Source organism: Phoca vitulina, unplaced genomic scaffold (genome assembly GCF_004348235.1).
Source record: "Phoca vitulina isolate PV1807 unplaced genomic scaffold, GSC_HSeal_1.0 scaffold38, whole genome shotgun sequence".
Lineage (NCBI taxonomy): Eukaryota > Metazoa > Chordata > Mammalia > Carnivora > Phocidae > Phoca > Phoca vitulina.
In genome coordinates, this window is record NW_022589741.1 from 10,340,956 (window position 1) to 10,358,764 (window position 17,809).

General features: G+C 43.2%; 1 protein-coding gene across 9 annotated transcripts in view; it reads right to left on the bottom strand.

Moving 5' to 3' along the window:
- Positions 1-17,809, bottom strand: part of USP28 (ubiquitin specific peptidase 28) — a 59,134-nt gene that overhangs the window by 21,752 nt on the left and 19,573 nt on the right. For 2 of the 9 annotated variants that reach the window (XM_032427821.1, XM_032427819.1), the window contains exons 4-11: positions 13,346-13,451; positions 12,244-12,403; positions 6,975-7,061; positions 6,207-6,344; positions 5,298-5,371; positions 4,247-4,323; positions 2,668-2,816; positions 718-845 (exon numbers count right to left, since the gene is read on the bottom strand). In XM_032427821.1, coding sequence (XP_032283712.1) covers positions 718-845; positions 2,668-2,816; positions 4,247-4,323; positions 5,298-5,371; positions 6,207-6,344; positions 6,975-7,061; positions 12,244-12,403; positions 13,346-13,451 — 919 coding nt within the window. The other 7 variants (XM_032427820.1, XM_032427818.1, XM_032427822.1 and 4 more) reach the window with 6 other exon arrangements.

Sequence of the window (17,809 nt, forward strand, 5' to 3'; positions counted from 1 at the left end):
TAATGGAAAAAATACTGGAATATCACTACAGTGGGTTATTACTCAATATGGATGAATCCCCAAAACATTATCCTTAGTAAGAAGACAACCACAACAGAGTGTGTTCTGAATACTAATATCACTATTGTGACATTCTAGAAATGGCAAAACTATAGGGCCAGAAAACAAGTCAAGTGGTTGCTAGGGCCTGGGGTGGGGAAAGAGATTGACTGCAAGGGGTATGCGGGAACCTTCTGGGGGATGGAAATGTGCTATATCGAACTGTGCTGGTGGTTACCTGACTATAGACATTTGTCAAAACTCATTGGCCCTATACCTAAAGAATGGTAATATTGTTTTGTGTGTAAACTATACATCAATAAACCACTTTAAAAAGATTAAAATCCTGTAATATAAGTCTACCTAGGAATTTTTTTTCAGGAATACAAACAGTATTGAGATTAGATGCAATACCCTGGGGCCGTTCCACATGCATGGCTCTCACCTGAAGCCTAGCTACTCAAGCTGTGGTCTCGAGATGAAATGCATCATCAGCATCACCCTGAGAGCTTCTCAGAAATGCCAACTCTTGGGCCCCAACCTAGAGCCAGTGAATCCAGTGACTCCACATTTGCATATTATCAAGAGCCCCACGCGATTCCTATGCACAATACACTTAGTAAATGCTCCCTACTCCTTCTGTAATACACAAAGAACACACTCAATCACAGAACTCACCTGTCCATATAAATGATCTGAGGAAATTCCAGCTTATTGTGAATTTTCTCTGGCTGACCAAGGGACTGATTGAACTCGAATCTTGAGAGTTCAAAGGTCAACACTGGAGGTAGCTTTGTAAACCAACGCTATGTCAGAAGCAGAAATATGAAAGAAAGAAGTTAATTTCAGGAAATAGCAAAAGCCAGATTTAAAGCATCCCTCATCAAACTTTCTTCTTCTGGTATAGAATTTATATTCAAATCCAATTGACCCTAGAGGTTTTTTTATCCCAAATACTAAAATGACCACTTAGCATCGTGCCCTCTCAGAGAACGTGGTTAAACATTCCTCAAGACTCCAAATTTACAAGCCAGTCAACAACATTTTATTTGACTATTATCCTCAGAAATACCCACCCTTAGGTAGGTGAGCTGCAAGAAGAATCCTCCCCACTTACTAAGTCATCAGTAGTCAAAACAGGGTCAAAAGCTGAAGAGAACGGCTAGCCTAACCAAAGAATCGGAAATTATGACCTAAGCAGCATATAACTAAGGAGCTAATTATCTCCATGAATCAGCTCAGAAGACTAATATGTGTACATATATACTATTTATTTACAGTCTATTCACCATAATGTGAATCCCCTTTATTTCTAAAATAAGAAACTTGAAAGAGCCTCATGATTATAAGTGCTCAAGTTTCTGAGAAAATCTCTGAATTCTAAGACTTTACAGATGTCTCATAAGGGACCCAGTCAAATCAACCTAGGATGTTACCTTGAGCTTCAAGAGAAGAAAGCACTGACTTCTAAAAAAAGATCTCAACTATTCCTGATCACAGATGAGGAAGAGCTAAACCAGGAGAGGCATTTCTGTTCAATTCACCTCTATGCCAGAGGTCTGCAAGAACAGTTTTAAGACGTTCCCTTTACCAAAGGAGCAAACAGCTAAGTTCCCTTTCCCTGTTGGCATGAGGTGAATCCAGAGAGCCTGTCTGACTGCCTCAGGCTAAATCTAAATAAGCATAATGATTTTCTTTTCTTTTTTTTTTTTTTTTAATAGCGTTCCCATTCTGAATAAAGGTCTCCAGAGGTCTAAGTAGCTGGTGAACATCCCTTCTCTTTCGTAAGAGCGTGCATCAGCTGTGCACAGATGGGACAGATGTCCCATCCTGCCTCCCAGCCAGGAGTCCGCACTGTCCTTGGAAAGCCAGGGGGGCAGCAGCTCTCTCCCAGTGCTCACGCTGCCCAACAGCTCATGCACTGCGACACGGCTCGTGTCAGGCTCCCGATTTTAATTCAAAAAAGCTCTGCTTTCTCCGACAGTAATTACTGAGTTGGACTCACATAAGACCACAGTTTTGTTTCAAAATGTATGATAAAGGAGAACAAGCCAAGCAGTGTGGTAGTGACAGTTATGTTCCAAATTCACTAATTCTTAACCCAACTGGAATCCTGAGGCATTAATTAACCCTTGCTCTCCCGCGAACTTCCCCCTTTCCTTCCGACCCACAAAAATAAATGAACGTTAAATTTGAAAAATTTTAAAAGCAAAGGCAGAATTTACTACGAAGAACAGTAAATATTATAATAGGGAAAATATTCTAAATGGCATACCATAGGAGTTAATCACTGTACTTTTACCCTCCGAAAATATGGAGGCAGTGGGTTCTCCCTACTGGTACAGGTAGGCTTCAACAGAAAAAGAGAAACTTGATCATACTTAAAACATCAGAAGCAGCATACAACCTTTATATGATTAACTCAAATTCATACTTTCAGCAAAGAATTTATTTATCAAACACTAAGACTGACTAACGCATATCAACTCATGAGAGACCTTCAGACTAGTTCAACATCTGTTACGTGTAAAGTTCTTTAGTATCTGATGGGAAGACAGTTTGCCAAAAAGCTCAGTTCTACTTAACTGGTTTTGTCACTGGCACGGCAAATAAAAATATCCAACTTACCTCTTGCCCGTACTTCACCGAATGATCGGAAGGAAGCAGCTCAATGTCACCCTCCACCATGGCCCCTTCCAAACATTCGTCTAAGTTGCGATAACCATTTACCTGAAGGGGATACTGGCCGAAGGTCTCATTGTTACAAAAGGGCTTTCCTAGGCAAAGAAACAGATTGCTTTTTTAAAGACCTCACTAGCATTATCCGAAGCCTTTTTGCTGGCACTACAGAGACAGCATCTTCTTGGTTCAGCAACTTGCTGAGAACCGTCAGAAGCGTACTTAAGCCTGTAGGGCAACTTCCAACGAACCAGTGGATCCAGGCACCGATCGTGAGCGACTGCTACCATCACGAAAAGAAAGATGAGCAGACATTATGTGCCTCCTGATCAAAGACTATCCCACCTCTTGTGAATTAGTCTTGCCAAGAAAAGCCTTACCTGAATCTGGTCAAACTCTAGATCCAACTACCAATTTATAAAAAGAGGAGCAGAAAGGAACGTGATGTCATGGATATGTAAGCAGCAAAATTTCAGACTCTGGGGAATCTCAGAGAACAAACCACCTGGCTTCTTAAAAAATAACATTTCAAGGAAAAAAGAGACTGGGGGGGGATGGTGTACAGATTTTGATAGGAAACTTAAAAGACGTATCAACTATATAAATGACCCACATTTATTTTTTTTTATTTTTTTATTTTTTTTATTTTTTTTAAAGATTTATTTATTTATTTATTTGAGAGAGAATGAGAGACAGAGAGCATGAGAGGGAGGAGGGTCAGAGGGAGAAGCAGACTCCCTGCTGAGCAGGGAGCCCGATGCGGGACTCGATCCCGGGACTCCAGGATCATGACCTGAGCCGAAGGCAGTCGCTTAACCAACTGAGCCACCCAGGCGCCCCAATGACCCACATTTAGATCCTGATTAAAACAAACTGTAAAAATAAACACAACACCCATCCCCCCAATATATAAAATTATAAAACAACTTGGAAATCTGAACACTGACTAGATATTTGATATTAAATGCTACTTTTTTGGAGTGAATCGTGGTATTGTTATTGTTTCACAGAGAATACCGGAAGGGTAAGAGAAGAAAGGAGTTAGGGAATGTCCGGCCATGAACTAAAGTTTGCTGAGTTCATGGGGGGTTTTTAGACTGCCCTATCTGGATGATAAAAATTCTCCACAGTGAACAAAAAATTAAAATTACACATCCAACATGCAGCTTAGATAAACCTCTAAAGTGGAGAAGTATTTTTGGCAGTCTAACTCAACAAAACCTTTTGAGATTAGATATTACATTGGAAAAAAACAACACTGAGAAAATTAAGTAGCATCACCGTGTCTGACATTAATACTAGATTTGGGCTGTGCGAATATTATACGATTTCATCTAACAACTGTAAACACTGTGCCCATTTTACAGATGAAGAGACTGAGGATCCACGTACTCACACAGTTTGTCCATGTTACACACATACTAAGAGGTAGAATCAATATTCAGACCTGGAAATGCCTGACTTGAAAGCCTTTTCGACTAATACAGATACAGTCACAAGTCTAGAACTAACAGAGCAGAGAATTTACCTTCACGGACCCCTTCAGTGAGGAAAGTACCGTAGAAAAGCTGCACCATTGGATTTTCAGATTTGTTCCTGGGATTGCTGCTTTTAAAAAAAAAGAAAACAGTACTCTATCATTTGGATCAGATAAGCACCACACTAAACCTAACCGTCATTCAAAAGCAAAAATAGTTCATTTTCATAGACCTCCAAAGAGCTAGGCATGGTCCAAAATTAGTAATGGGCTCGTTCAGTTTAAATACTCATTGAGCAAATATACAGGCATGATCCCTGGCTGTGAGGAGCTGAGGGAGAGTCCTACATACCGAAAAATGCATGTCTCTGTATACATTCAATATATAGATCTACAGCCAGTGACAGATGTGTACAAATTCTAGAATAGGACAGAAGCAAGAATCAACCCCCTTGTGCAGCTTTGCAAATAAACACAAGTTTTCCCAGTGGCACAACAGAAACGGACAAGTCCGCCTTAAATAAAGTGTTACTATGTAAGGTGCTATGTGCAAAGCTGTCTTATGATATATATATATATCTCTTTTACTTAGAGTTAAAACAACTTAGAAAATTTCTACCTTTTCGTGAAAAATTTCTTCTTTTCGTGATGGTAGAAAATTTCTCTTTTACTTAGAGTTAAAACAACTTAGAAAATTTCTCAGCATCTGTATTCGAAAGGGGATACTTGTATTCTTTGCCCTGAATTTCACTTCTGAAATTCATTTCAGTGCCTGCAGTGACTAAACTCGATTTACCACATTCACATCTAGGATTGAGTTGGCCTTTTAATACATTCTGTAGCACAGGCCATGACTTTAACGAAGTTCAGAGTCACGGCCTGACTTTCAGTAAAAGGTGGCAGGCTGAGATGATTATCTACATCTTCAGAGAGAAAAACCAAAGGCAAGGAGGATACAGAGTGACAAGTATCTGAGTGGTTACCCCATGAAGTTTGGCAAAAACCAGCAATTTCTACTGGAGAAGAGTACCTTCCCCCCATCATAGTTGTCGCTGGACCACTGTGCGTAGGAATGCGGGACAAACAAATCCTCAACACTCACTTCACACTCACAGCTAGCTGGAATGCGTCCTCTAGCCAATCCAGGAGCTTGTGTGTGAATTCACTCACATCTTGCTACAAAAAAGGCACAAATGGCATAAGAGTTAGACCCAACACTACACTTCGGGAAATGAAAATCTGCCCTTATCCCGCCAACGATTAAGACTGTAGGACTATGGAAGGATTTGTGTATTGAGGACAAACAGCAAGAAGAGACGAGGAACCCTGGACCCCAGGCACTGCAGAAACAGAAGGCAGCCGCTGACCAGCTCTTGGCTAGGAGGGAACTGGAGCGCCATCGCTTCAAGCCACATCTATTTGTAACAAACGGGGAACAAACAAAATCTTCCGGGCAGGCCTTAAAAAAAAAAAGAGAAAAAAAAGGTCCACAGAACAGACTCTAGTCCTCTAGAACAATATGAGATCTGAATGGAGAAAAGAGACTTTTATGAAATGTTTTGAGAATTTTGTAGAACTGTAGGACCTTTAGAGAAACAAAGGGAAAATTTAATTTTACGAGGCAGGTGCTCTTCTACTGGTGACAGCTTTGTTTTGTAACAGAAGGCAGGGAAAGGGAAGCACTAATGTCTAGAACAGAAAGATCGCTCAGCAAAGCTGCTCAACTTAGGTTTACGTAATATTAAAAACAGGATTTTTATCTGGGCCATCCCAAGGCACAGGCGCAGACAGAGGGCTTTACTTTTGTCAGCGACCCTTTGCTGTGATGCGCCGAGGTATTTTCAACCTCCTCGCTACTCCAACAGCCCCTATGTACCCCGAGTCCCGTGCAGTCACGTTCAGAGCTTACTGCACAGCTGACCTGAGGCCACATCACAGGAACAGCAGCGAGGCATGGCTTTAAACGTCACAGAACCCAAGGGAAAACACGAGAATAATGGGCTTCTCGTACCTGCTGTTCCTCAGGTGATCGGAATGCTCCCTTTAAGAGATCCAGGGCTGCTGAAGGGTCTACAAATTTGCGATTTGATCCCATCATCAGAGCAAACAAATACTGAAGCTCTTGCATAAACACAATATTTCTCTTTTCCTGTAGAGACACCAACGTGTCAGTAGCGCACGAGACAGCAGCCTAGACCTGGATCAGTGAGGACCCAAACCACCTCACAGGTGCTCTGATAAGGTCTGTGTAGGGGATTACCTTCAACTGAAGCTGTCTATGTGGAGGCCAGGAAGGAATGTTGTAGGAAAGGCAAAAATGTTTATTTTCTGAAGCTGCTGCCCTCCCGCCTATTAGGAAAACGCACCCCCAAGGTGAAATCCTGGCAAGGGTTAGATCGCTGGCAGGAGGCCACGTCCTTGGGCAAGAGCCGACCGGAGAACCTTCTGGAGGGTGCACGCCTCCAGCATCGGCACAGGACGCCACACACACTTTCTGTGATTCAGAATTTCTGAATCTCCCTCCCAGAGGCAGAAAAGCGGAGGCCGTCAGGACGACTTGCCACTTTCTTGAAACTCTTTTTCTAATTTTATTCGTACTTAACTTTACATTTTTGCAAACCCCTGTTTCGTGTCACAGAGAAGGAAAAAGCCATTTGGGAACGAAAACAAATACTAGCGCAGCCAAAGGACATCACAGCTATCAGCTTTGGCCAGAATTTAAAAGCCTTTGGGATGAGAGGGACCAAGCGAGAGTGAGGACTTCTCCACAGCAACTTACCGTGTGACTCGGACAGTTTTCAAGCACATTCTGCGGTAGGCTATAGCTGAGGACGAGTCTTCGAAATGCAGGCAGTTGAAAGAGAGACTGAAAGAAAGACAGAGATTTGTAGCCTTTCTTTCAAATTAACTGCAGCAGAACGGTATTTCTTTTACCTTGAAAGTACGTGTGACCGTCACCTGCTATTTCTACCTCTATCCTGTCTGAGGGAATGATGGCTACGGTACAAACAAAGCTGACGGAATATTAATTCTTTTGGGAAAAACCCAGAAACAACATCATGGCTGACAAGAGAGACGGATTAAATAATGTATAGTATGTGTATATGATAGATCGTTATGTAGTCATTAAAATCAAGTTGTAAAAAAAAGTGTCTTCGTAAAATGGACTAGTACACAGCACTGAAAGTGAGTTCCCGAGAGCTACAGGATCAACATGGAGAAATCTCAGAGCTATATTCTGTGTGGAAGAAAGTTCCAGAAAAACAGAGTATTAAAGTGTTCATAGTAAGTTTAATTATATACAAAACAACATGGCATTTGGTCTAAGGATACTTGCAGGGGTGGTTTTACCTGCGGGGAAGGGAGGCTGTGACTGGGATGGGCACAGCAGGGACTGGGTATGGGCACTCCCAGGGACCCAGGGAGCTGTACCATTTCTTTCTAAAGCTGGGCGGTGAGGACAGCAACGTGGGCTACTCTCCATTCTTTGTCACAAGAACTGCATTTAAAAAAAAATTTTAACAGCACGAATCTCTGGCTTACTTGTAAATCATGCATAATCCCACTATGAATATCTTTTGAAGGTTAATGTTTTTAAAAATCCCTTGTATGAATACAGCTCCTCATCCCAACACACTCCTCAGAGGAAAACCCCTCAGGAAAAGCCCCTCGGACCTCCTGGACGCCCCGGGGGAGTACACTTTCCTCCTCAGGAAAGACCCAGATGAAAAACTCTGGAAGCAACATCCTGGGTAGACAATAGGCCTCTGGCTTCCCTCCCACTCTCCCAACCCAACTGGGATGCCACCAACAGGGTGAGCACACAACCAGGCGGTGCCTTTTTTTTTTAAAGATTTTATTTATTTATTTATTTGAGACAGAGAGAGAGAGAGAGAGAGAGAGAGAAACAGCATGAGAGGGGGGAGGGTCAGAGGGAGAAGCAGCTTCCCGCTGAGCCAGGAGCCCAACACGGGACTCGATCCCAGGACTCCGGGATCATGACCTGAGCCGAAGGCTGAGCCACCCCGGCACCCCTGGGCGGCACCTTAAAGTCAGTCCTGCTGTTCCAACGTTCTATGTGGAGCCAGAGCGAGACCGCTCTGCTCTCTACTCAGCCTCCTCTCTTCTCCTTCCACCTCCCCTGTCCCCTCCTGCTGTGTCATTCGCGCTCTGCTGACTATGCCGTCACATGTCCCAGAAATTCTGCTCTGCCATGAGAAAACTGGCTTTACACTCCATTCTAACCCCTCTCCTTCAACCAAATCTGGCTTTCCCCAAAGACACCGCCATTCTTAAAACCCCTCGATGTGTGAGCTGATGACATTTCCCAATCCAGTATCCCTAGGACCCTCCAGCACCTGCTTCTCCTGTGTCACTTAATCACATCCTCCTCCTCTACTCATAAAGTTTAGAACTTTGGAAGAATCTTCAAATCTTGTCTCTCTCTTAACCATTCCCATCCAATGAGGAAGAGGTCGCTTGGACTCTGCCTTTGGGGTGCTCCTTAGAACCACCTCTTCCCTCCCATCCCTACCAAGTGCCCTCCTTGGTCTCTCCTCACTGCTCACCTGGGTCACTGCTCAGGGTCTCTCTGCCTCCAGGGCCTCCCCTGTACCAATTCACCTGCCACACGGGTTCCTCTGTCTTCCTAACAGGACTAAAATAAAGCTCCTGATCCACGGACACCTGCCAAAGGATAACAGCTCTTCTTCCTCTCCCAAGTCCTGTCCACACCCAACCCAATAGGACATCATGTTAGCCCTGCCCTCTGAATAAATCAAGAATCCAACCTCTTTGCTACTTCCATGGCTACTGCCAGGTCCAGGCCACTGTCACCTGTCCCGTGGACAACTGCAGCAGCCCCCTGCAGAGTTCACTCCACCTGTCCCTCACCACCCCCATTCTGCTCTCCTCACATCAGCCACAGTGAGCCTTTTAAGATTCGGGTCAGAGTTCATCACTCCTCTGCTCAGAACCTCCAGTGACTCTCCCCTCTGCTCCTAGTGTCCCAGCCCCTCGGACCTCCTGGACGCCCCGGGGAGTACACTCAGCCCGCTCCCACCTTGGGGCCCTTGCTCCGGGGTTCCCCCACCTGGAATGTTCTCCCCGGAAGCTGCCTGGCTCACTCCCTCGCCTCACATGTAACTGGCACCTGCTCCAACCTCATCCCCTGGGCCCGAGGAGGCCTTACCTACCATAGTTTATACTGCGCCCTGCTCCAATCTCTCCTGCAGCAATTCTGGTCTCCCTGCCCTGATCTTGCTTCTATCACACTGATCACAACCTAACATGTCACCTAAATTTAGCTACTTAATTAAATAGTTACTTTTGCAGTTTATTGTCTTGCCTCACAAAAATTTAAGTTCCATGAGGGTAAAGCCCCGTCTTGGTTCTATTCATTCCCTTATCAAGGGCCTAGAACAGGGCTAGACATGCAGTGGGTGTTCCACTAACGTTTGCTGAGGGAACACAAGCACATCCACCCAGCCCAGGGACCCTTGGCTTTGCGAGCATCCTATCTCTAGTAACGCATTTCTCCATTCCATCTCTACACCCACATCTGAGGTCACACCCAGGATATGTCAATTCCTGAGACGAAGCCAATTCTCAGGCCACAAATTCAGAAAAGCCTGCTCTTGAACCATAACCTTTCTGGCGTTCTTGATCCAAGTCCCCCGCAGGACATCTGTTCTTTGACTTCACCAAGGACCTGAGCAAACAGACGCTTCCTGTTCTCCCCTAACCACCAGTCCCTCCCTGTCTTCATTCCTTCCTCTCTCTAGCTTTGATTCCAGGGTCTTTAACCATCCTTCACTAAATCCTCAAACTTTCATTGAACCCAGCAGAGCCTCCAGCCTAAATAAATTTCATTTTCCACTTAAGAGTCTCAGAGTGCTGCTAAGAAAAAGTCCTGATAAAAAACAGGCCACACTGACATCACTATGCATTTAAGGTCAACACCCTCAAGTAGACCTTCTAATTTGTAGAAATCCTACTACTGTGTCCTGGTGCCAACTGGTTTCCCACTGTCCGCGGTGACCCCCCCTTTAACACCCGATGCTGTCCCCTCTCCATGGCCTCAGAAAATGGCTGCTCACGTCACAGAGAGGATGATCGGAAATTACTTCAACTGTAATCTGCAGCCATCATGTCTTCCTTGCCCTCTCCCCTACTATTATCTTGCCCCTCCTGCCCTTTTCCTACTTAGGACCAATCCCTACCTCCAGGCTCCACATCCTGTCTTCTCAGGCTTCCTCAGGAACCTTTCTCAGCGATGCCCTCGGCTTCTTTCAACATCCCCACAGGTGTGAAGGCTGAGGAGCGTGTGAATGCAGCCAGGGTGCTCAACCTCTCTCCCCCTCTCTCTCTGAAAGGACTGACTGATGTCCCTAATTCCACATTCCTTCTGACATGCTATTCTCAACACAGATGCCCGCCGTCTTCTTAAACGGAAGTAGGATCATCTCACTTCTCTGCTCTAAACCTTCCAATACTTTCCCACCTCATAGACAATCCCTAAGTTCTCTTCACCACGCCCAGCTCCCCCACCTCACCTCCACTACCTTTCTGACCTCGTCACAGTCTGTTCCCCACCCGCGAGTTCTGCCCTCTTCCTGTTTCTCAACACATCAAGCAAGCTCCTGAACCTGGGTCTTTTTACTGGCTCCTCCCTGTCTGCTGCCCTTTCTGTAACTACAGGGCACATTCCGTCCCCTCCCTCAGGCCTCTGCTCAAAAGCCCGCCATATCAGAAAGGCCTCCTTCCCCGTCCAGTTCCTCCCGCCCTCACTCATGTTTATGGCACTTCGCACCACCTGATATATATTTTACTGTCTGTCCCGCTCTTTTCAAAGGAAACTCTGAGAGTAACGGCTTCGATGTATTCACTGCTGTTTCCCTGGTGCGAACACAGTGTCAGGCGCACAGTAGCTGAATGAATCTGGGTCCTATGTGTGGAAAGGGAGGCCTCCATTTCCGGCTGAGCAGCTGGGTAGATGTCAAATACCATGAAGGAGAAGACTGGTGGGGCAGGATCAAGCGCCGCACCGTGGCCATGCCAAGTTTAAGATGCCTGGGAGGTACTTCTAGAAAGGCAACCCTCTCTCTAGGGGAATTCATCCACTTCCTTGGCTTTATCACTCTCTATATGCTACTGATTCCCAGAGCTGCATCTGTAGCCCAGATCTTTTAAACAAACTACAGGTTCATGTCGTTAACTGCCTACATGTTTCTTCATGTGGCATCTTAAACTCAGCGTGGGTAAAACTGAACTGAGATCCCACTCTTCACACACACCCAAACATTCTTCTTTTAGCGTCAAATGGCACTATCACCCACCTGATTCCTCAAGCTAGAAACCTTGGAGTCTTTCTCAACTCTCACCCCTATATCCAACCGCTCCACCACATCCTGTAGATCTGATCTCCTACGCAGCTCTAGAATGCTTGTACTCTCCTTCCAAGCCTTATGTAGCTTCTCTATTCCAGGCCGCCATAACTTCCTGCCTGAATATCTCTGATCGCCTCCCAACTGATGATTTCTCCTTACTAACTCTGGCTCTGCTCCAACATGTGATTCAGGAAATGCTAATCCAAAACACCTATTCAACATCTTTGCAACCATATTTGCAACCACAGGATATTTTGTTTTTAGTACTGCCCAATTTGGACACCAGAGCATCTAAATCCAAAAAAGGAAAGCAACCAAAACACAATAACGCCATGGGGAAAATAAAACACCCCAGTCTTATATATCTGTTTCCATTTTTTAAAAGCTATGTTTCTCACATTTCAGTTGAACAAATTACAAAGTTGTTCCCAGAACACACAGTTGTCTCAAAAAATATCATACCTGAGGGGCACCTGGGTGGCTCAGTCAGTTAAGCATCTGACTTCGGTTCAGGTCATGATCTCATGGTCCTGGGATTGAGCCCCGAGACAGGCTCCCTGCTCCACGAGGAGTCTGCTTCTCCCTCAGCCTGCTGCTCCCCCACTTGTGTTCCTCTCTCTCTCTTTCAAATAAATAAAATCTTTTTAAAAAATACCATACCTGAATAACAGCACTAAACCAACATGTATTGCCAACATTCTTCAGCCCAACGGGCCACCCATCGACTCTCCTCCAGTCGTTAGGATTGGGATTTTCTCCCCAGACTTCACAGCGTTTTCTCTTGGAGCGTTTCGTTTCAGCAGAGGCTGCCTCGTGCATCCTGTATGGTGCCGAAACACCACGAATCCAGAAAGGAAAAAGTTAAGGAACAATGTATTATATATGGAGAATGCTGGTAATCTTTCATAGATAATCCAAAATGCCAGATGAACTATTTACTGGGTCATCGCTGGCTATACGGTAATTATAAAATTATAATGCAAGGGTAAAGTAAGATTTAGACATAGATGTTAATCCTTCCATCAGAGATTATTACTTACAAGGTCCACGATGGAACTGAGCTGACGCTCAAGCCTATTTATGGCTACTGTATTACAAGTTTTAGATTTCAACAACAGTGCCCTATCTCAGACCTTGCCATTGAAAAAGGCAAGAGAGACACTCTGCTAATGGTAAGAGCCTTTCAATGGCCTAGCACACAAAACCTGGCCCTATGTTTCCCTGAAAAAACAACTCATCGGTGTGAGGGAATAAACGTGTCCGGAAACTGACCGGCTACCACTGGAACTGGATGTTTACGAGCAATACTAATCACCAAATTAGCACCAATTCAAAAAAGATATCCCTGGTCACTCCTGAGATAGGGTAGTTGAGTGATACCTTTCATTTTCAAAGAGCTGACCACACGACCCTCGAAGTTTACAAAGGTTCCAGGTTGATAAAGGGAATACATACTGTCAGATGCTTGCACGAGGATGGGGTGTCTCCCCCCAACCCCAGAAACTGTAAACTACAAAAGCCTGCAGGCTTCTACTCAAAGACCACAGCTACTGTAAGGCTCTTGTCATATTTGGCTTTGTCAAAAAAATAAACCAAAGAATAAGTAAGCTAATGTGAATTTAAATTTTCTCCTAAAAGAAATTTCATTTGGATGCAATTAAAAGAACTTGGCAGAATGGTCCCTCAGTGGCATCCACAGCTATTATTGCCTTCGACCTAGACACTGATGTGGGGAGCGAAGATGACAAATTACATCAATGACCTGTTCAGATCTCTTCCATCAGCTTGAATTTTGGGGGATTCCAGTAGGCTCAAAGCAATGGCAGCTTGAAGATCATCTTTGTTATCATGGGTAAGGTCTATCACTTCTGTAAGAGAAACAGAAATTTAATTAGTCTACATGTAGGAAACAATGCCCTTCTGACTGTATGGTAGGAAAAAAGGCAAAAGCATTCACAAAACTCGATATGCTCCCTAGTTCTCATCCGTGGAACAACTTTATTACTCTGTGCCAGAGTCACCTGAGTAACTCACAGCTATATGGTAACCTTAAGACGAGCCAATGAGCCACGAAAATGGAATGAATACCCGCTTCTGCAGTCTTATTCCGGAGTAAAAAATACATCCCATCTCTGTAGGTCAAGTTATCTCCTTACCTATCATCATAAAACATCAGCTAAATATTGAACACTCAAGGCACAGATATTTTCAATCTCATACAAACTATTCTGGAGAATAGAGAACATACTCCCCAATTCACTTTATGAAACCAGCATAACACCTAGCTATAGCCCAAACCATCCAAGAATAGTAAGAGAAAGGAGAAACAACAAACTCACACATAATCGCAGATGTAAAAAAAAAAGAAACAAGGTATTAGCAAATAAAATCCAATAATGTAACCCCCAAAAATAAAATATTAGGACCAAGTGGAGCTAACTGCAGAATGAAATACTGAGTTAACATGAGAAAACAGACCAGCAGAATATGCTGAAAGGAATCATCTCAGTAAAGAGAGAAAAAGCATTTAATAACAACATTCTACCTCTATTCAGGAATAAAAACCCCAAGCCAACTGAGAAGAAAAGAGAATATTCATAGGCTAAGAAAGAGTAACCATGAAAAGCCCACAGCATGGGGCACCTGGGTGGCTCAGTCATTAAGCATCTGCCTTCAGCTCAGGTCATGATCCCAAGGTCCTAGGATCAAGTCCTGCATTGGGCTCCCTGCTTGGTGGGGAGCCTGCTTCTCCCTCTCCCACTCCCCCTGCTTATGTTCCCGCTCTCACTGTCTCTCTCTCTGTGTCAAATAAGTAAAATCTTTAAAAAATTAAAAAATTAAAAAAAAAAGGAAAGCCCACAGCAAACTTTATACTTAATTTGAAATGTAAAACACATTTATTTTCAAATCAAGACTAAGACAAATATGTCTACCATCAGGACTTTTACTCACCATTGTTCTGAATATTCTGGCCAATTCAATAAGAAAATAAAAGAAACTAGGGTCACCTGGGTGGCTCTGTAGGTTAAGCGTCTGACTCTTGGTTTCGGTTCAGGTCAAAGGACACCATCGAGAAAGTGGAAAGGGGGAAAAATTTTTCACAAATCATGTATGTGCTAAGACACCTACATATATGGAATATGTTTTAAAAACTCCTGCAAGAGAATAATAAAAAGAACAAATAGCCCAATATTAGAAACGGGCAAAGAATCTGAATAGACATTTCTCCAAAGAAGATATACGAATGGCCAGTAAGTACATGTAAAGATGCTCAATATCATTATCCATTAAGGAAATGCAAATCAAAAGCACAATGAGATATCATTCTGAACCCATTATGATGGCTATTATCAAAAACAAAAAACAAAACAGGAAAATAACAAGTGTTGATGAGGATCTGGAGACACTGGAACCCTTGTGTGTTGTTGGTGAGAATACAAAATGGCACAGCTGCTGTGGAATTTTGAAGAACTGAGTTTGGCAGTCCTTCAAAAAGTTAAACATAAAGGGATGTCTGGGTGGCTCAATTGGTTAAGCGTCTGCCTTTGGCTCAGGTCATGATCCCAGAGTCCTGGGATGGAGTCTAGCATTGGGCTCCTTGCTCAGCAGGGAGCCTGCTTCTCCCTCTGCCTGCCACTCCCCTTGCTTGTGCCTCCCCCAACAAATAAATAAATAAAATCTTTTTTAAAAAAAGGATAAACATACAAAGCTTCACGACAATTGGACTTAGTAATGATTTCTTAGATATGACACCAAAAGCACTGGGAACAAAAATAAAAATTGACGAAAGGGACTCAATCAAAATTTAAAAAAACTTTTTTATGCATGAAAGGATATAGCCAATAGAATAAAAAAGCAACCTAGAGAATGGGAGAAAACATTTGCCAATCATATACATGATAAAAGGGTTAATATCTAGAATCTACAAAGAATTCCTGCAACTCAATAACAAAATATAAAATAACCCAATTAAAAAATAGGTAAGGGACTCAAATAGACATTTCTCCAAAGATGACACACAAATGGCCAGCAGCATATAAAAAGATGTTCAGCATCACTAATCATCAAAGAAACTGCAAATCAAAACCACAATGAGGTATCACCTCAAACTCATCAGGATGACTACTAAAAAAAACAAACACAAACAATAACAAGTGTTGGTGAAGATGTGGTGAGACTTGTGGAACACTGATGCACCATTGGTGAGACTGTAAAATGGTGCAGCAACCACTATGGCAAACAGTACAGAGGTTCGTCAAAGAAATAAAAATACAGCTACCACCTGAGCCAGCCATCTCACTTCTGGGCATGCATCCAAAAGAACTGAAAGCAGGGTCTCGAAGAGCTATTTGCACCATCCATGTTCACAGAAGCACCATTCAGGACAGCCAATCAGTGAAAGCAGCCCAAATATCAGCTGATGAATAAATGGGTAAACAACGTGTGGTATCTAGATACAAGAGTATGACTCAGCCTTAAATAGGAAGGAAATTCTGACACGTGCTACAATACGAACCTTGAGGACATTACGCTGCGTGAAGTACGCTAGTCACAAAAGGACAAATACTGTGGGATTCCACTTAAAGGAGGTCCTCAGAGCAGTCAAAATCATAGAAAGTAGGATGGTGGCTGCCGAGAGCTGAAGGGAGGGGGGATGGGGAATTATTGTTGAGTGGATACAGACTTCAGTTTTGCAAGATGAGAAAGTTCTGGAGATCTGTTTCACGACAAGACGAACATATTTAACACTCCTGAACTGTACATTTAAAAATGGTTAAGATGGTAAATTTTATGTTACGTGTTATTGACAACTAAGAAAAACAGAATCCCAACTAATAAATTATGAAATCTCCAATAAAATAAAAGAATGACAGCAACAATAACCCGTGGCTGCAGGAAACACTAGGTGGGGGATTATATAATAAATGAATCAAGCTGATAATATTCTGAACACACTAACAATTTTAATAACACAAAAAGAGGGCAACGGGAGGTTCCCTGCTTCTTGGATATGACAAAAAAGAAGATACACTGTACACACGGCCCTACCTGAGACACAGTCATGCCAATTAAGCACCTAAGTCTCTAGGAAAGACAGGGGACCGAAAAATCCACTGAAAGATACCACAGGAATGAAATCAGCAAATTTCAGAACATATGAAATCTGAGAGAACAAAGGACTTGATTTCTTTGGACCCTAAAGTTGCAAGAAAAAAAGAGGGGGAAATAAAGAGTGTCTTATCTTTTTTTTTTTTTAAGAAAGAGAGTGAGCGAGAGAGAGCACGAGTGGGAGAAGGGGCAGAGGGAGAGGGAAAGGCAGACTCCCCACTGAGCAGGGAGCCCGACACGGGGCTCGATCCCAGGACTCTGGGATCATGACCCAAGCTGAAGGCAGACGCTTAACCAACTGAGCCACCCAGGAGCCCGTAAGGAGTGTCTTAAAAGACATTCAAATATATTTAATGTTTTAATGTCATCTGGATCATTATTTTCACAAACCAACTGCAAATATATTGTTAATGAGATGATCAGGGAGACTTCTACCCTGGTATTTGAAATTAAGGAATTATTAATTTTTAAAATGTGATAATGTTGCAGCTATGAAAACAGTCCTCTTTTAGAAATATTAAAACAAGAAAGTTAGAGGTGCCTGGGTGGCTCAGTCAGTTAGGCATCTGCCTTTGGCTCAGGTCATGATCCCAGGGTCCTTGTATAGAGCCCCACATTGGGCTCCCTGCTCAGTGGGGTGTCTACTTCTCCCTCTCCCTCTGCTCCTCCCCCCCCAATTTGTGCACAAGCACGCATGTGTGCTCTCTCTCTCAAATATATAAATAAAATCTAAAAAAACCACAACAAACAAAACAAAAAAAACCCAAGAAAGTAAAACACACGACCCAGTAATTCCACTCATGGGTATATATCCTAAAGAATTAAAAACACATACTTAGTGAAATAGAATGGGAAACATGAAAATCCAATATAACACAGAGCTAATACTGCAGATCAGTGGGTAAGTAAAGCCTTGTTAATAAAAGTATCCTTTAATACTAGGATAACTGCGTAGCTGTATTGGGCCGCAGGGTGGCAAGGAATCGAACTGTATCCTTACCTTATGCCTTGCCCCTTCCCCCAAAATCCACTTCAGGTGAATTAAAGAATGTGAAAAGCAAAACATCAGGATTTTAAAAATCCTATGACTTCAAGGTATAGAAGGAGTTCTTAAACA